We start from the raw sequence: 21,332 nt of genomic DNA on the forward strand, positions 1-21,332 counted from the left end.
GAATAAAGTTCAGAAGCCAAAACTGTTTTTTCTTTCTTTACATTTCAGCATTGAATTACCTACTACTTTTTCCTTCGCCGCCCACATACTGATGCAACTCCCCTCTTACACCTGTTCAGCCTATGTACAGTGTATGATTTATTGAGTATGTGAAAACATTGGATACTGTACTGTAAAGTATGTGCTGCATCTTGACAGACAAGACAAGACTACACATGGACAATGAGAAAATCAGGACTTCATAAAAAAGGCCAATGTGTGTTGTCTGTATAAATACTGTATGTGGTTGTATAATTATGTATTCCATTTACATTGGTTTTGCTGGGACTTTATTAAACATCACTAAATATATATTCACATAAATATACAGGTAGACATACAGTAAGCATGCACTGAGTATATCAGTTTCTATGTATGCTGTTACTCTGTAGTGTGTATTAGAAAAAAAATAAGACTTATCTTCATTCAATAGTATGTCATGCAAACTAAGTATTTGCATTTTTTGCAGAAAATAAATAATAAAAATAAAAAGTACTTATTATTTGATAACAGAAGCTGCACACTAGCACAATTTGTCCTTTATTAGTCAAGAATGTTTTTAGTGAGGACATTAACAAGATACACATTATTAATGCCTTGAAATGTGTAGAAATGCAAAGTGTAATCTCTCTTGGGGCTGAGTGTGCATCGATGCATGATATTGACTCTTTGAAGACACTCAAATTCATAACTGAAATTGGTCTTGATAGCTCTTCTCTTTTGTGTTAAGCTGCAAATGAGGTAAAGATGGGTAACTATAGATACAAAGAAATACAAATGAAATTACAGCAAAGGTACCTGCTTGGATGCACAAGGCTGAACAAGGATTTACTGAATATAAACCTGTAGGTTAGCACTGCTCTGTGTAGGAGTTAAAAAATAACAGATATTAAATGGACATTATACTTACATGCATAATGAGGTACCAGAATTTTAACAAATCAATAGCTTTAAATCCATTTACTCAATTTAATGATTATAAACAGGAAAGTCAATGCTAAAATTATGTTAATCTCTAACTATTAACAGTTTATAATCCAGAAAGTATCCTGAAACTTTACAAATCAATAAAAGATCAACTAGATATTTCTAGTTGATTTTTCATTCAGATTAATAAAACAAATCAAGTAAAGATACCACCACCTACCTATTAAAACAGTAAAGTATTCAATGCATTTATGCAGTAATTCTAAATCCATAATACTGAGTATGTAAGCAGCATGGTGGCATGGAAGTTAGCATTAGTTGCCGCCTTACTGCGTTTGGGTCATGTGTCTGATGCTGGGATGGGGCACATTCTATAGTGTTTGCATGTTTTCTCCATGTTCCCCATTTTTCAGGCTTATTTAGTGTCTTTACATTCACCCAGTTTGCATGTGTTCACATGTTGTACAATGCAATAGCATCCTTCCAAGATCTATTCCCACCTCCACTGTACTGTATGTCTGCCAGTTTATGCTCTGGATCACAGCAACCTTCTATACCAGGTTGTACTGCCACATTTATTTCTGATTTTCCTTACAAATCTGACATTAATATGCTCATTTAAACAATTTAAAAAATGTTTTTGAAGTGTCCATCAGGTGCTTAAAAGTTACCTCTATAACCTGCATAGACATGGAATGTCAAGACTGGAGTTGCCTTCCTCTCTTTTACAGGATGGAGAAGTTATGGATAACTGAAGGATGGAATTATGAGTGATTTTCTGAAATAATAAAGCAGAATTATATGTAAGATTTTCAGCATTTATTCAGAGATTGTTAATTCCAATTTGTAAATGCTTCATTAATTTACTGCAGCTGGTCCTGTTGGCATACAGCTTGGTTAACTTTACCATTGACATCGCTAGGTACACCCTTAGTTCCAGGGCATAGGATGTAAATTAAGACCTAAGTTTTTTATCTGATACTGACTACAGTATATTACCCCTGTGTGTGCTGATTGAAACGTTGGTGGTATACAGTAACTGCCTCTGATTTCCATTATTTGTAATTCTGTGATTGTTCAGGTTGTTTCATGTCATTTGGGGTTTCCCAGCATTACCATCTTTCCAAATTGTTATTTGAAATTGTTAAACATTTATTTGTACTCTTGTTAGATCAGATTTTGGAATATATTTTGTAGTTGCCAAGCACAATTGCTTTGGATGTATTTCCATCTAAAGGTCAAGGTAAAATAAAATTAGTAGGAAATAATTAAGGAAATACTCAAAACTGCTTTTTTTCTTTGATTTAATAGACCTATAAAATGCTATATCTTCTAAAATGTAAGTATGTTAGCATTTTTACATCTACGTTTCTAGAGGAGCCACCATTAAACCTATTTTTAAATGATTTTGCAATTTATCTTTCTTTTTTATTTTTTAATACATACAGATTTAGCTTGTTTAATTTGGTAATAACACTACTATCTTGGAACGGTACCAGCTAAAACTTGCTGAAGATAGAGCTTTTAAAATGTGCCTCTAGGTGCTGCTATTTTTTCTTGCTTTCATAGACTTGGTATATCACTTTTGTAGCCTCAATATTTTCCATTTACAGTATATGACTAAAGTATTGGAAAGCATAAAATTTTTGAACAACTTGTAATACATTTTTCTGCTGCAGTTATTTTAGAAAATCACAAAAAATAACTGCATTTATAAACCTTTCTCACTGTTATTTCAGATTAAGAGCACTCTTTGTGTGTTGACATTTTAGAAACAGTCATATGCTGTCTTACAATTATTATTAAAAACCTGTAGACATGCCATAGACTTCTAGTTTTTTAAATTTTAAGCCATTTTTTTGTTTCTGTTTCAGAAATATTTGTACAGGTATAATCATGCATGTTATTACTTTTTGACAGAAAATAAAAAAGTATTAAACAGGGGTTTTCTGGAGCCCCACACTATTTACATTTTTTATTTAATAGGACACAGCAGGGAAAAAAGTCACCATGTCTACTATTGGTATTTTGCGGATTAGCATTTATTGTTTTCAGAACTGTTGCATTAATCTATTAAATCTACATCTTTATAAAAATAACCCCAATAATTAAAAAATCACATTTATTTAAAATGGCAACATTAGCAAAGCTGTTTGTGATCTAGGTCCTTTTATCTTCAAGAGCAATGTATTCAGCACGTTGCTCATGCTTTCAGATCTGCAGGCCCTGAAACACTGATTGTACTACAACACTGCCAGAAAACAGCTGGAGCAAGATCCTGCTGCAATTTTGCTCCCTATGAATGGAATTCCACTGCACTTGATCTCAAACATCAGGCAAACGGCAACTCTGAGTTCTTCAGTTTTCATATTGAAAGCTTTTTTTTTCTATTTGAAAGAGCGTTGTGTAAAAATAAATTTAAATTGACCTAAAAAATGTCAAACCAGTACAAAGTGAGCTCTTTTTTGTACTAAGGAAAAATTTTAATTAAAATTATTTTACAAGTGCATACAGTATTTTGTATTAGTTCAGGTGGGTAGCTGCGTCAACATGCTTAGGTTAAAAAGGAACGAGTAATAGGTTTATTCCATGCTGAAGAGAAGAAAGAAAACACAACGTTTCAGCCGTGGAAGGAGGGAGGCTCCACGGCCTTCACACCTGAAGAAGGCTACACAGCTGTAACGTTGTGTTTTATTTCTTCTCTTTTCAGCATGGAATAAACCTATTACTTGTTCCTTTGCAGTATGTTGTATGTTGCAAGTTATAAAAAAAAATAGAGTGCAAAAGTAGATAGGTTAGTCACTGTGTGAAAAATTGTTTGAGGAAATACTTCATACCAAAGACATCCTTCCACAGCAAAGGTGTGGTATTAAAAGAATCTGAAATTTTAGAACAGCATTCTTTTTTAGACACAACTGACAAGAAGTTGACAAGATAAGCAAACAATTTCTATGACCAACTCCCAATGAGAACACCAAACTCTGAAAACTCTGTAATCTCTGCTAATATTGATCACACATTCTTGATTTATAAAATTTTTGATTTCTAAATCGACAACATCTTATTACTTAATATATTAAGTAAAAACAATCCTAACTGAGAGCCTTAGAGTGATGCTACTATAACATTCTATGACCACCCTGTGGTGTCGATACAATGTTCAGATTTTAAAGAACACCAGCTGGACTATATGTGCACATCACAAGAATGTTAAAAAAAACAATGACATTTTGCTCGCACACAGCATTAACCATTGTGACACAATTGAATGCTGATTTACCTTCAGCAAAACAGATCTGGAATATTTTGAAATTACTCATAAAGTCAATTGGAAAACAAGCAACACAAAACAATAGGAGTGGGATATTGAGTTAGTGTGTCTCACCAGATGATACTTCACCACAGCATCAGAGCATGAAATTGTCATTTTTTCTGCAAGCATTGGTACAAAATAAAAGCAAAGACCATCATATTTTCATTGAGCTGATTCTTAGTTGCAATTCAATACAAGCCCAAAGACATTATATTGATTGAAAAAAAGCTATGTAGAGAAAGGCATTCTCATAAAAGGCAATGCACTCATATAATGGAACATTTTAAACTTTTGAAATTTAAGAATTGATGTGATTACAGGGGGTCTAGCTTAGTTGTAGGGCAGTGCGATGGCACAGTGGGAAGCCTAGGGCCATAGGTTCAATTCATTGGATGTAATCTGCATGGAATTTGTATGTTGTCCCTGTGTTCATTTGGGTTTTCTCTGGGTGCTATGATTTCCTCCAGCATTCCTAAGACATAGTGGTAGGTTAATTGGCTTCAGGGAAAACTGTTTCTCGTCTGCATTTGTGTTTGTGTCTGTGTGTGCCCATGATAGACTGGCGACCTGTCTGGGGTGTTTCCTGCCTTGTGCCTGTCACTTGCCAGGATAGGCTCCTGCTCCCTCCCCAATCCCCGATCCTGTATTATATAAAGTAGTTAGAAAATGGAAGGATGGATATGATTTCAAGTACAGTAAATAACAATTCTAAACCCAATTGTGTGTGTTAAAAAACTCCAACTACTGTACAATATTTTTTCCTTCTGTAGCTCAAGGATATAAAAGACAACAGCTGTATGGTGCACGTTACAACCTTGATATCTATTTATCAGGACAATATCTAGCATTTGTACTATGTTTGTAGGAACAAAATGTTGCTAATTTTAATTTTACAAAACTACTACTACTACTACTACTACTACTACTACTAATAATAATAATAATAATTGCTTACACTTATATAGCGCTTTTCTGGACATTCCACTCAAAGCGCTTTACAGGTAATGGGGACCCTCCACCACCACCAATGTGCAGCATCCACCTGGATAATGCTACAGCAGCCATAGTGCGCCAGAATGCTCACCACACATCAGCTATCAGTGGGGAGGAGAGCAGAGTAGTGAAGCCAATTCATAGATGGGTATTATTAGGAAGCCATGATTGGTAAGGGCCAATGGGAAATTTGTCCAAGATGCCAGGGTTACACCCCTACTCTTTTCGAGAAACACCCTGGGATTTTTAATGACCACAGAGAGCCAGGACCTCGGTTTTACATCTCATCCGAAGGACAGCGCCTGTTTACAGTATAGTGTCCCCGTCACTATACTGGGGCATTAGGACCCACGTGGACCGCAGGGTGAGCGCTCCCTGCTGGCCCCACTAACACCTCTTCTAGCAGCAACCTTAGTTTTTCCCAGGAGGTCTACCATCCAGGTACTGACCAGGCTCACACCTGCTTAGGTTCAGTGGGTTGCCAGTTGTGAGTTGCAGAGTGATATGGCTGCTGGCAAAATTAACATGGTATTCCCTTTGGAGTCTCTCACAAAGGGACTCCAGAAGCACACTCATACAAAACTGGTTGTAAGTATTGTGCAGTAAAATCCTGACCAAGTCAGCAGCAGAATTGTGTGTCTCCTCTTCCCACACCCTTCCCTGGCAGCATGATCCAAGTAGTTGAAAATGCCTGATAAATAATATCTAGAATGGTCAGGATCCAATGATGGTAGGGAAGGGAAGGTAAAGTTTCTGGCCAACCAAATCCCCTTTTCCTGCTGTAAAAGAATATAACTGTAGTCATTATTTTAGAGGAATATCTGTTGCAGTCAGGAAAATTCTTGTCTAGATGAGTGGAAATAGAAAAAAGAAAGCCATGTACAGGGATTTCTATGTTTTAGGACTTAGGAAGATATATTTTAGGACTTACACATCAGGACCATATGTTAGGACTACAAGTGCTTGAATGAACAAAAACATCATTAAAAATATCTGCTAGTATATGTATCTTTGTTCTTTCATTGTGGAAAAAAGAAAAGGAAGTTACATGTAATGTGTTTATCATGAAACAGAGGTGAATGGGAATGTCTCCTAGGATCTGATGATTCTTTCTACTAAATGCCAAGTTGTAATTAAGTATGTCATTACAGGACCAAAACAAAATCTAAATTGTCTATGGGGAACACTGGTCTAAATTAAATTTAAGTTTATGTGGAGAGACAATTTTCTAATTTGGGCTTCAAAAATACAGGAGTATTCAAAGGCTAAGAGATCACAAAATAAGTTTAATAAATAAAAATTGAAAATGCACAGCTAGGATATCTGCAAATCTGTTATTCTGCTGATTTGTTTTTATTATGGAAATGTTTAAATGTGTTATTATTTTTTATTGTGATAGCAGGGAAAAGGGAATCATTTTTAATTATTATCTCATAATTAATTGAACCTGATCCCAAACCCATATAATCTAAAACCAACCACAGGCAGCTCCACTCAGACTAATTGTAGTGGGAAGATAAACCTCAGGACAACAGAAAATGGAAAATCTTCAACTTTATTTACTGCAGCTGTTGTAGAGAAAGCTTAATTGGCTTTCACCTACCAGGCTTCCCTTGAAACGATTCTTACCCACCAAACTGCCTCCAAAGCTGAAGGTTGTATAATCCTTAGAGCTATTACAACACAATAACTACAGATTACAAGTTTTCTGGAGCCCATTTACACAATTTGTTTACCTATAAAATGATGTTTCTTAGGTGAAGGGTTAGGTGAAGGGTGAGATCCCCATTTGGTAATTGTCAGCATCTCTTTCTTCATCAGGCTAGTGCTTTGACACTAGTAATGCTTCCATCTATTATCAGTTTAGGTTTCATAGTTCTTCATTCTTTCTCTGGCAAAAAATGTGTACCTCAGAGTTCAGTTTAACCCACGACCCTGTGCATCACCTCACCAATCAAAAGTTTTCTCTGTACCCAGTGAAAGAACAGCACAAGTAGAAACAATGTCTCTAGTAATGTGAACATTGCTAATGGAGGTAGAGAACGTTATCATAATGCAAGACTGCTTTTCATAAACTATCTGATCTTAGTGTATCAATGGCGACAGTATAGGATAAAGCATGGGCCGCAGTACACCCTGTGCTGATCCAACAGCACAGGAATGTACCCAAATGTCTAAACAACCCATTACTGAAAACATTTTAAAGCTAATAAATGGCTTGGTCAACATCCACTGAAATAATAATTCTACCCAGTCCTAAATATAAGAAATTAAATGATTTTTCTGACCAGAATTTCCATTAGTGTGTTTATTATGTTAGTAAAAGCTATTGTGGGTTCTCATTCAAATATTCTTGTAAGGTGAGATTTATGCAATTGTGAATTATGCAATGAAATTGAAATGTGAAATTCACTTTCATAAAACCTTTGACTGCATTCCATGGTATGTAAGGTAACTGACCAATCACAGTTAAAATGAAGACCTTCCTTCACTTTATCTTGAAACCACATTCAAAATGTCTACTGTACTCAGATCGAACTCAATTTCTGAATGCTATGAATGCCTGAATCCAGGTGTTTGTTGATCTGTATGCGATTCATGACAGCTCTCTAACAACACTCCAATTCACATCAAATTCAATAAGGTTCAGTAGGGATTTGTACAAAAAATAATAGAAATAATTCAAACATCATAGGGTTGTAAACTGAAACAAAGGCATTTTTTACTTTAAATATTATTGTTTAAATATACCACTCCTAAATGGTTGTCTTCTGAACATAAATTTCGAAAATCAATTACAGTGCCCTCTGTATTCTGCAGACGAAGAAACTAACACCTAATCATATTTATTTGTAAATTGAGTGATATTGTGTGGTTTCAGTTTAATTTTTTTTGCTTAGCTATTTTTCCTGCATTAAAGATCCAAACCATGGGTATTGGAGATCACACAGAATGTTAGGAAAGAATAATGTTTTTAATTAATTAAATATTCCTAGCAGCCAATGATAGAAAATTGTGAGATAGAATGTCAAATATAGAATCTTATCATCAACATCTTAAAACACCACCCCACCTATTACCTCTCCTTCCCCTACCTCCAAAAAACCAACAGTTTCATTTCCCCCCAAAAAAATGTATACTAAGCAGTATCAGAAAAAATCAGAACTAAGTCAGTCAGAAAAAGAGGAAGCAGCATTAATAAATACTTCTGATCTGATCTCTCAGTATCAAATCTCATTGATTTGTATTTAAAAATCATACTATGTTGTTTTTAAAGGGAGAAAGTTAACACATCATCTACATATAAAAAGATGTCAACTATCTGTGAATGCTTACATTGCTTTCTAGAGCAGAACATCTCAGAGAGAGAGAGGAAAAAACCTTAGGTCTAGCTTTTTTACACATGTGCAGTTAGAAAAAATGAAAGTCACAAAACCATTCATGTATTTAAATAGTTAGATCATTGTTATTCCATCAATTCTGAGCACGTAAAGTCTGATGAATTATTTTCATAAAGCAATGATCTTTACCATAGTGAATGTGGTGGGCTGGAACATAAAAGAACTGGACACCAGATTCTCTCAGCTCAGATAAGGCATGTCTCACCTGGGCTGTAGCTGGACTATAATTTTACTAGAACCAAGCTGTAGCTCAGATCTCTTCACATAGTGAACAAAGCCAAACTGCCTGTGACCTTGTAGGAGCAGTTATCTGGTAGAATATTAGAGAAGCTTAAAATGTCTGTGTTTATACAATTCCCCACTTATACAATAGCAGTGACCATAAGTAAGATGCCCTTTCACTCTTTCAAAGTCCCCCAGTGCCAGAAGTGGAAATCATTTAGGATTGTTTTCTTCTAGAGTCATACAGGACCAACTGTTAAATTCACTCAGAAAATCTATGATGTAGATATAGACTAACCTATTCACTGTGTGACTATTAAATACCTATTTCTGTTACCTTAAGCCACCTGAGACCAAGTCCAGTTTTGAGAATAGTTGACATCTGAGATATCAAGTCAGTTCTAACCATTCTGTGAATTTAAGTCTGCAGCAATCTGTGAATTCATTTCAGTTTTGACAAGCACTGTTTGCTGCTCCATTGACTGTTACAGCAGACTGGCAATCTTAGCTAATTCAAGGAAGTTGAATTTCTTCAATTTCTTCAAAATTGAGGAAAAAATAGTCAAAGTACCCATTTTCCTCCAAGTAACCAACATCTCAGATGTCATATCAATGTATAATAAAATAAAAAAGAAGACAAGGATTACAGAAACAGTAAATGTTGACACCCAGAGCTCCACATTCTGGCACATACAGTACTGTAGGTCATGTAATCTCATTCTGGCATTATCTGTTTGAATTGTTGTAAAATCGTACTTTTTTGTTTTTTATACCTTATCATTCATTTGCAGAAAAACATTATGTTTAGAAAAAAATGCAGAAGTCAATGAGAATAAAGCAAAAAGATACAACAGTGTTCTCCTTTTCATGCAGATTGCATTTGCATTGGAGGAGGAAAAGTGCAAGAGAAAATGCTGGCAAAAATTAGAAAGCATTGGTGTCAGAGCCACAGATGACAATCACAAAGATGAAACCACAAAGTGTCTTGTTGGAGGGGGGCGGTGAAAAAAATTGCAATGTGACTTCTGCCCACACTTATAAGACACAAAAAGCTGTACACCAGCAGGCATTCCAGCTAATCAGGATAATATCTAAATGGAACAGAGGTTTTCAGATTACAGCGTACCCAAATATACTGATTCTGTACAGTATGTGGATACTGACCTGGGCTTGAGACAGCACTAGTAGTGGTAGGTTCAATTATTGCTACAGAAAAAGGGGGAGAGGAAAAAAGAGAACATTCAAGTATTGTTTACATAATGGAGATGCAAACCAAAATTAAACATGCACAGACCACAGACAGAAATGAGAACATAAACTCCTGTCTCTAGGGACTTAAAAATATGTATAAACATCTTAATGAAAGGAGAAATGCTGCTCTTTAGTCACCCATCTGCTTTGAAATCGTTTGTTGAAATACAGTATTAGAAATTTGAAGTTAGTACAAGCGACACACAGGTTGCTCAACTGCATGATATGCACTATTTCCTGGATGATTACATTAAAAAATAAAATGTCCAGTAAAATGTATTGTGCAGACTGACTGACATTCTTCTTATATTATTTTAATGTTCATTTTATTATTGCAGTCTTAATTGCCTTTATACTTAGTGGGTGAAAAGCTTTTCCAAGCGTCACATTTGTTTCAATGTCTCCTGATAATTGCACATTTTAAAGAAAAAAAATAAAGTATCTGTTCTCTCTCTATCTGATAATGTACTGTACCACACCATTGCTTCTCAGCATTAATTTACTGAATAAATGTGTTTATAACCTGTGGTGTTTTGAATACCACTTTTCTCAGAGGTATTGTACCTGCATGCAATTTATATGTAGGAAAGGACAGCAGCACCAAAAAGGTACAGCACCCACCTACATTGTGAATGACTTTATTCTGTGCCACAAGTCCTCTATAGAGCAGATGAGGAAAATTTAGAAATTAATACAAAAAACATCCCTTCTCCAAACTGATACAAAGCAATTATATTCATCAACAAAGAAAACATTAACCAAAAAGAAATATGACATTCTATATTCAAAACAGAACAAAAACATACAGTACATTTCCTTATATTCTCATTATATTCTCATTTGTTCTGCTATCCTTTTACATTTTAGAAAAAACAAGATCTTCTGCTGTGACATCCTGTGGTAAATTGGCAATGTGGAGACTGTGGCAGGTTAGTGGTTGACTTGACTTTACAGTACATTTCAGGAAATCATTTAAACCTTACAAAAGAGCAAAACAAACCATGTTGGCCTTATTTAAAACTGCAATTTAGACCTTTACATGTATCACACATACAAATTCAAAACCTGATAATACTTGTTGTTTTTCCCCTCTTTTAAACAAGACTTGTTTTGTACAACAATAATTTTAGAAATCTGAGCAATTTCAGTACAGAACGCATGGGTGAATTCACTAATATCACAACTGTAACAAAATCATTATATTGAGGGGGAAACGTTCCAGCACCCAGAATGTAGTTTGTGCAAATTTGTTTTTGTTTTTTTGAAAATAATGCATCATCTTAAAATTAATATTGACACCTCAAGATTTTAATGATGCACTTGTCTGTAAGATCTGAAGTCTGAATATTAAGCATTGTGTAATATTATATAGAAGCCAGAAATGGTATAGTCACTTGCTTACAAGTGCATATCAGTCTTTGAAAGTCCTTGCAATTCTAAGTGAAATATTTTCATCCAAGCTGTTAAATTACTGTCTTCTTACATTGAAAACCTGAGCTGCTGTGCATATTGAGTCTGCTGTGCATATCGAGTCTGCCTTAAAGGAATGAAAGCCCTTTCCTTATTTAATCTTCCTTAATGATTTGTCATTTCTTTTGATTGTAGACAGATTATAATCTGTCTCCTGGTATATTTAGAGATTTGTGACAGAAGAATATTTTATTTGACTTTTGCTGGAGTTCTGAAAGCCTAATCTCATCTGTACCTAATTTCAAAATGATAAAAATAACCCATTCATGCTTATACCTTTTGGCTTCTGGGATTTTAACAAAGTCAATATCTAAAGCAAAATGACTACAGATATGAAAATCAATATCACTCAATTTAGTAGTTGGAAAAGTTAAATGATTAAATTTGACTAAATTCTTATTCAGTAGACATCAATTTAATCATATTTATGCTAATTCCATTTCTTGTGCAATAATTCACAATTTTATTCTTTATTTCCATGCATTCAATGCAGTATTTTGTCTTGTATTATCAGGTACAGCATGATGGTTAAAAATACTCCACTGATAATGGAGTAATTATAATGAAGATTGCAAATGGACTAATTTATCTGCACATTTATTAAATACAGGATATATATTTTGCAAAACAGCAAAACAAACAATTTTGGCCTTATTTAAAACTGAAATCGTTGACAGATGTTAATTGTGTTAATTGTGTTTCCATTGTACAATGCTAAAATTGTTTCACTCTAACTGTTGGACTATTCCATCATTCCATTTCCTAAAATAAATGTTATTTTTATCAAACTTTTCAAAACTGTACTGCCAGCCAGGCACTTTTTTTCTGTCTCTGTGTTAAGAAGTTACTGATGAAAAAGGAACCTACTCAAAAGGTCCCTACAGTTTTTTATTCATACACTGTCTTACCCTGAAGAAGCTGTATGCAGTCATAATTGTCTCAGGTCAGGCTGGCCATGCACACTTGTCAAGGTAATAGCTGAAACTCTGCATGCAGGCAAGGATGCAGACAGAGTGTGTATCACTTGTCAGTACTTCTTATCCATGCACAAAGATGTCATTTGACATGCTAAAGCTACCATTCCCAGGAACATTCTTTTGTTGGCACTTTACAATATCACAGTGTCTTAAAACAGCTCCTTACCAAAAAAAGGGCATGAGATCAACAGTTAAGGGTAATATTGTGCCGCTTTGTGTTTTCTACTGCCAAGTCAGTGAAAGCGTGAAACCATCAAAGTTTTCAGACTTAAACTGAGTTCATGCATATGAGTCAAGCACAGTTACTTCAAGTTGTCTGTGGGGTACCCATATCAAAGCATTTGAATTGTAAAAAGAGACCAACAAAACTCTTTCAGAGAATCAAAGTACAAATAATGTATTTGCAGTAAATAGGCAGAACAAAAAAAGAAAGTACACAGACAGTATTTCTTGTTAAAAGAGTACTTTACTTATAAGTATTTGTTAAACAAGCTATACATGTACAGTACTGTACATAGTTATTTTTCTAATACAAGTTAACCTCCCCTGCTAATATAAGCTCCAAGCAGGTAACTATTTTCCACTCCTCTCAGCAGACTGTAAGGAAATTATTATTGTTAGGGAGAAGAATAATATTTTAAATATATATATTCTAAAATTATATACTGAAATTTCACAAATTGTAATATTTCAAACAATGTAATGTTTTATTTTGACTATGCTCACTATGAATGCACAGTATCAATACCACCAGACAGCTTGATGTTCTTATTTTTACTTTTTTTAGTTATGGGTTTTATTCTGTCTTTGACTGCACAAGATTTATTAACTAACAATCTTATTTAGTAAGAAATTTTGATTAGTTCATGTCCTATTATTGTTCATATGTATGTATTATAGAGACCGTGCATTTTTTATTTCTCCACAGAACTGCTTCTTAATGCAGCACATTTAAAAATTGTGTAACAACTTGCATAAAAAGAAGTGTTGGTAAATCCTATTTGTTGTGATATACACTTAGCAATGTATGATGCCAAATGATTCAAATACATCAGAAAATTACCTCAACTAGTTTATATCCAGTTATGAATACCTGGAACATGTCATTTTTTATGAGTGATCATCTTAGAGCCAAAAGTTTGGAGCCAATTATGCTTGAGGGATTATTGTAATACAATATTAATAGTTTACTAAATATCTTATTATTTTATATGTACCATATGTTAAATGTTATTTTAGAAATCATACATGGCTACAAAGATTTGGGGCATCACTATCTTCCCTTCTCTAAATCTAGAAATGACAGATGTTTGAGTTTTAGCAGACTCAAGAAAAAAATGACTGCATGTATTTTCTTGTCTCTGACTATGGACAATCTTAAATGACACTAACCTTGTTAGCCTGTAGTCTTAAAATTATGTTGCCAAGATTATTTCACTAACACTGCGCTTCAGATTTTGCCAACATGGACTTATCTTCATTGAATTAGAGTCCTACTTATTTTTATAGATGTTCTTGCCAACTGGTGCTCTAAAAGTCCACATGCTTAATGCAAAATGTCTATAGTATTTGAACTACTATATTACTACTGTACTGTAGGGGTAAAAACCTTAAATGCTACTGTTGTTACTTGTTTAGTTTTTATACTGTGTGATGAGAAGTCCTTCGGGAACTGAATTGCAAAGTGTCTCAGTATCAAGATAAACAGTCTGTACTGCTTCTCTCCAATGGACCTGCAACATCCATAAGAACCTATGAAAACTGGCTGTCTACAATGAGAAGTTAATGTGTTCTGTCTGAAATGCAGACATTTTAAGTTAACTGTCACTGCTTTTGTTAGGTATATTTGTATAAAGTAAACTGTTACCGCCTGCGTATGTCATGTACAGTAATCACAAAGCATGAAAAACAATTAAATGCACTACAAGTTATTTGCTGCATCAGTGCAAATATAAAACTAAGGAGTAAAAGGTTTCTTGCTTACATTCTTAACTAACACTGTTACATGGAAAATTTAAGTAACAATTAATATTGAATCAGCTTTTTAATTTTCAAGTTTCCAGTATGAATATTAATAGCATTGTGTACAATAAAATTGTCTCTTAGCTTATCTGCATTTGATAACACCTTATCTACCTTATCTTTTTTCTTAACTCTCAGTACCTTCCATTCAAAACTTAAAGTTCTGACTCTTTAATTTTCTCTAGCACTATCAGTCCCACAAAAACCATCATCCGTCAGCACTTTAGTGGAGAACATAATATTTCTGACATGCAATCTTCTTTAGCTTTTTTTATGAGACTGTAAAGCTGTTTAGTCACCTATGGAATTTTTTTTTCACTCAATCAATGGGTATTCACCTTTTGTTCATTTGATTTTGCATTTCACTTGCATGTTATGTAGCATTATTTTTTTCCATTATAATGTCTAATAGTTGTTAATGTTTCTATAAGTTGAAATAATAATTAATATACTGTGCAGATTTGTTGTATATATAATATGTAGATTTATTTTGCTGGGCATTCTATTGTAAATGTGCAAATTAAGTAACATAATAATAATTATTACAGTCAAGTTTGTTATTAACTTGGTTGAAGTCTTTAAATAAACAAATTACTTTTTAAAATGAATTATTCTGTCCTTGGAAAACAATATTGTTTTCATCAGCTCCTTTTTCTCCAACATTGTACAGAAAATGTACTTTAAACAATGTTTTTAAACAAATTATATGATAAAACATAAAATGTAGCTTTATTGTCAATCCAAAAGGGTGGAAATTTGTCTTTTACATCACCATACAAATCTACAAAAAACAAATAACACAACATAAAATTAATACATATAAAAAACTAACAGACTGTGCATACCTGTAATTTCAAAAGGGTACAAAAATAAGCAATAAACCCATTTCCATTATCTTTAGTAAGAAATTCTAAGTTCACAAGAATTAGGTATGTACAAAATATACTCTTTAGGTACTGTAGCTGCCTCAGAGAAAGGATAGAATGATTCATTTGACTTGAATATCTTGTTTTCTGTTCTGACAATTAATAGTATTCAAATTAAATGCCTGCAAAATGAATGGTATCCATCGTTGCTGTATTTCCTATGTTTCATTATTGTTATCATCATCATATATATTACAACTCTCATATTTTAATGTGGCTGGAATTTTGGAGATCGGATTAAAGACTGAATACATTATGTTGAGTTTAAAGTTATACTTAATTTAAAGACTTTGATCTTTTGCTCTAAATCTTGCAAATTTAGGTATTTACAAGCAAGAAGTGCAAATCATATTTGGAGATGTTAACAAGCAAACGACAACAGCCAAACATAATGACAGATTTATCATTGTTTACGGATATTTAGAAATGTAGGGAATAAAATTAAATTAATTGTATAAAGTTAAATTTTGGAGTAACCACAGCCTTTGTAATGATTATTCTTCTTTGTTTAGGACAGGCAGGAGAAGAAAAACAAAACAAAACAAAAAAACAAGAATAATAAACTTCAATAAAGACAGTAGATTTTCACACAGTTGTGGAATCCAAAGGTCCCCCCTACAGTGAAAGACGTGCCTTGTTTCTTGACAAAGTAGCGACATCAGTGAGGTTGGCTACAGAATAATTCTGCAATTAATGTCTTTTCAAGGGCACTTTTTTTATTGTAGCCAAAATTATATTTCCCTCAGGATATACAATGGTACCTTAAAGTGATTATTTAAAACACACAATCAGGTACTAGCCACAAATGATCATGCACCTGATAGCCATCCAGTATCTGCCAATCCCTAATATATGTTTTCATTACTTCTGCTTGTCACGTGTCCTGTCCTGAAGCATTTGCTCCTTACTGGCATGTACTCTTGTGCCCTGAGTACAAAGCACATTTTTTAACACTAGCTAACCAAAGACCTCACAGAATATCCATATATCTTGTAATCTACTTCAGTGTGCTTCAAGATTTTTGTACACATGCATTTGAGACAGAGAAAGCATTATTATTTAGAACTGTTCATGTAAATATCTACGAACACAGTATTTTTTATTTTTTAGAAGATTCTTATTTAGCTAAGTTATGTCAATAGTTAACTGACATAATTTAAGTTTTTGTATTGCATAAGAACAAAATTGGAAACATAAGGAGGACATTTGGCTCATGTTGTCTGATAACCAAATAACCCAACCATTTCTTCAAGGATTCAACAGTCTGCTTCAACATAGTTAGGAATTTGTTCTACACAACTCTTATATCAGGGAAAGAAGCATCACCTGTGTTCTGTCTTAAATGCTCATAAATGGATTATTACCTTTGCTCCCAGGTCCTTGAGTTGATATTGATTTTTGAAAATCATATTGACTTAGTCAATATCTTATAGGATTTTGAATACCAAAATCAAGAACCCACATAATCTTCTTTGTTCCAAGGTAAAAAGATTTACTTTCCTTAGTCTGTTTGAATATGTCATTCCTTTGAGACCATACAGTACATTAGTTTGTAACATGATGACCCAAAATCTACATAACTTCAAATTGGTTCAAGTAGAATATAATACTAGTTGTATATAGTATCACAGTAAATTGTATTTTAATATAATTTATGTATAATAATGTCCCTACATTGTCTAAACAGGGAAGTGATGATGGTATATAAATGTTTATTGTAATGCTGGGTGATGGTTTGGTCATGGTATGTTTCTGGCTGATTATCCAGCTGTTATTCACATTAGTATCAGTTCTGCTTTCTTCATTTATCATTTATTTATAATCAATTCTAGTGTATAAATGTTTCTTAAGGCAAAATATTTTTCTCTTTTTTACTATTTCCATTTCATATAATAATTGTAACTGCCCCCCCACCCCCAATTTATTTTGCATACAGTAGTAGTTTTTTAATTGCCCTCTGGACAATCCCTTTTGCTTTCCTAAGAGAGCTACTCAATAAAAGCAGAAGTAAATTGCAAATTAATTTGCATTACACCACCTCAGAAAATATAGAACTAAAACTGTGGTGTTTGACGATATCAATAAACATATAATTCTTCTGCAATTCTGGCTGTGCTCATGACACAATGATTTTCAATCAGTTGTTCTCTGATGAAAAAATCAATTAAAAAATCAAATCAAATAAAATAAATATAACTGTGAAATAAAGACTAGCAAATCCAATAAACAAAACATTCCAAAGTTACCTGCAACACTCAGCTAGGTAAGTACAGTACATAAAGACTACCACGGATCAGAAACTAAACTTTCAATCTCTAGAATTTCTCATTAGAAATTAATACTTTTGATATGCATGCTTTAAATTCAATTTAATAAATTACTGCTTTATATACTGTATATATTATTTAATGAAAAGTACAATATTTGGATAGCAGAATTTATCTCTTTTTCGTACAATAAGACATTTCTCAAAAAGGACTTGCTACAGTATCATCTTCTACCAATTATGGATTATTCTGAATGACACATTTGTTGTCTTAACTTTCCACAATAATGTATTTAGAGTAAAAAAAATCATAACAGAGACAGAGAATGCCCCTTCTCAAGAATATTTGGAAAGGGAGAAAGTTATAAAATTTCCATGATAATAATAAGCAGTTTACAGTACCTAAACGATCAATAAATATTCTATGGATTTAATGTTGTTAGAAACTTTGAATCCGGCTGTATTTTTAAACTATTTCTCCCAGCAAAATTTATGTATGTTATTTTTTAAATTTTGTAGACTTTGATCTGAATTTTCTTATGGAAATATTAACAGATTTGCAGTGTTTTATGTTTCAGTATGCTATTTCACATACAGTACCATGTACAGTACTTCATCTTTTGCTCCTTTTTTTAAAAAAAACTACTCACCAAGAATGGTCACAAAATAGCACAGCGTTAGATAAAAAGGCAAGAGGAAATGACATAGACAACCCATATGATTGATAAGAAACACGAAAGAACAAGTTATTCATTAGTCATCATCCAGTGGAGGTTTTGCCACACACATACTAAAGCTGATGAGAGCAATGAATACTCTTTACTGTCAATGTGTCTACTCTTATTTGAATTCATTGCTATATAAAGATGTTTACAGAAACTAAAGCACAACTTTAGACCATAGAAACATGCTCCCTGTAAGATTCAGTAAACTATGTGCTTGGTTCATCTGCATTTTTATAGATCAGGAATTTCCTTGTGTTTCATCAGAACATCTGATGCACACAGCACAAACATTATACAGAGAAGGATTGGAGACCTAAAAGCATATTTACACATAATGCTTCTTAAAGTCAGAATACAGAAATCTGGGACTAAACTGAGCATAGTACTGATAAAAGGTTGCACAGCATGACTATATTACCATATGGTATAATGTAAAAGGGAGTGCATCATATTCACTGAAATTTGGGTCTAATGCACTTCTTGAGATTAATAGCACATCATACTGTGAATGCAAAACTATAAGAGGTTTAACACTTATACGCATGTGGTCATTTTAGTTTTTTTTATGTGTATAGTCATTAAAATCAACATGCACAAAAATAAGAAAAAAGGATATAGCCCTAGTCTTTAAAGTAGAAATGCACACACAGCAAATTTAAATGAATGATTTGATTTGAATAATCAACAGAGTTTATTAGTGCTATGAAGAATCCTGCTTTCATGCTTGTGAGTTTTGAAAAAAAAAACAAGTAGACCTTTTCCATTAAAGCAAGAGAAAAAAGGTTCAAGAGCTTTAGTTCTGAGAGATGTTCTGACTCACTCTTCAATAATAAACCCTCTCTTCATCTTTTACTAGAAATGCATTAGTGAAATATCCCTGTTTTGAAGCCACTTTAGCATTATTACTTTTACACTGTCAATCTCATATGCAACACTGTGGAATAGAGAAAAAGGGCAAGAGTTGCTTCTGTGGAGAAAGCAATTTCAATACAATCAATACATTAAATGTTAAACATGTTTATCAAGTTGTTTTCTGTTTTGCTTAAGTGTTCCAAAGTCTAACCAAACCAAGAGAAAACGTACTCCACAAGTTATTTTTGCATTGCATTTTTCTTTGCAAACGGTTTTGCCAAGCAACCGATCCTCCCAGTTTAGTGATCTTCTTTGGGTTTTCAATCCACTTATAGGTCTTTCCCTTATATACCCACTCATGCCCCACTTTTTATTAACATCTGAATATTTGCAGCTTACTTTCAAATGTTAACCTAGTTACACTTCCTTTCTTATACCCTATTTACAGTATGGGAAGATACTGTTTAGACAACAGTGAAATATTTGTTTTCAAATTGCTGTGCATAGCTCGGATTTGAAAATAAAACTAATACAGGAACAGCATTTAAGGGTAATAGCTGAATAAAGTAACTGATAAGTTACTAGTCAAATCTCTGGATCTAAAAGACAACCACAAGCATTTTTCAGCACATACTGTATAGAACATGAGAGAGACATCTTGAACCCTTTCACTATATACAGTAGATTTTTAGGTATAAATGGATATAACCTCAAAAAACTCAAAGAACGTAAACAAGAAATCCTGCTGACAAGAGGAGACCTTTCAGCCTGTGTATCCCTTTACTTTAACTTTGAAAAAATCATCTTTTCATCCAACGTTGGATGCGTGTTTTACTATTTTAAAAGAACAATACACAGCTCAATACAAACAAGGAGTCCTTACACAAAACTCACCCACATTTAATACATGGTAAGCCCTTTCTCTTTCATGCCATTGCCATTAGGTAGGAAACATGTCTCACATTGTTGTTTTCATTATTAAATCACTCTCCAATGAAGCATTAAAACGTTTTAACATACTCTGTCTGATGTTTGAAAAAAGAAGTAACTATTACTCACCTGATGTATTGTTGCATATCTAATACGAGTTAAGAGTTAAATGAAGTGAAGTTAAGTGAAGAGTTAAATATTTAGTCCTATTTAATGGGGATGCTGAAATTACAGTAAGATGCAAAGATTCAAAAACCTTGGTGTTCTTTAAAATAGATTTTGATATTCCTTGACTAAATATGTTTCACTATGGGAAAATAACACGCTGTACGATTGATTTTATCATTCTTCATTTTGATGAAAAAGTCAACATTGCCAGTCCCTGCAATCAAAATTGTTGTAATTCCAGTCCATCAACCTACCTTGACGATTGAAGGCATGATTTCACACAAGAGCCTCTATCTTCACAAAATACATTTATTGTTCTTTATTATCTTTTAATTGCTTTTAAAATTGGTAGGTTTTTATTAGATATAAAATATCTATAATTTTGCAGTCTCTCCATCAATAGATATCGATTGGTATTAAAACAGCAATTCAAAAAGACTGAGCTGATTTTCTTCTCTTGGTTCTGCTACCATTAGCTGTCCTTACTCCAGAAATTGCTTGCCATTCTTCATTAGGGGAGTCTCTATGTTAGTTTATTCTTATTAGCGTTCATCATAAAGTGAGTAAGACTGCATCTGAGACATAACAAAAAGTATTGCTTTGGACTTTATATAACATGCTTGATATTTCAGCTATAGAAAAACTGAAGTTGCACTAAATCCATGGTTTTGAAAATCTCAAAAAGTCTTTGATCTTTTTCTTCTTTGGATTAAAAGCACTCAGAGTCAGGTTTTTCCTTTGAAATGACTATCTTTACGAATATGTTTTCTTCCAATAAATTCTTGTTGTGCAGATACATATTCAGAATCACATAATAGTCTGCGTATATGATACATACAGCACATTAATA

At 33.4% G+C, this 21,332-nt stretch overlaps 1 protein-coding gene across 4 annotated transcripts in view; it reads right to left on the bottom strand.

The window, feature by feature from the left end:
* negr1 (neuronal growth regulator 1) overlaps nt 1-21,332 on the bottom strand; it is a 533,948-nt gene that overhangs the window by 93,844 nt on the left and 418,772 nt on the right. For 2 of the 4 annotated variants that reach the window (XM_088598882.1, XM_088598879.1), the window contains exon 7: nt 10,060-10,101. The exons of the other annotated variants lie outside the window; for them this stretch is intronic. In XM_088598882.1, coding sequence (XP_088455008.1) covers nt 10,060-10,101 — 42 coding nt within the window. The remainder of the gene's footprint in view (nt 1-10,059; nt 10,102-21,332) is intronic. 4 annotated transcript variants of the gene reach the window in all.

Source organism: Lepisosteus platostomus, chromosome 11 (assembly GCF_059453375.1).
Source record: "Lepisosteus platostomus isolate fLepPlt1 chromosome 11, fLepPlt1.hap1, whole genome shotgun sequence".
Lineage (NCBI taxonomy): Eukaryota > Metazoa > Chordata > Actinopteri > Semionotiformes > Lepisosteidae > Lepisosteus > Lepisosteus platostomus.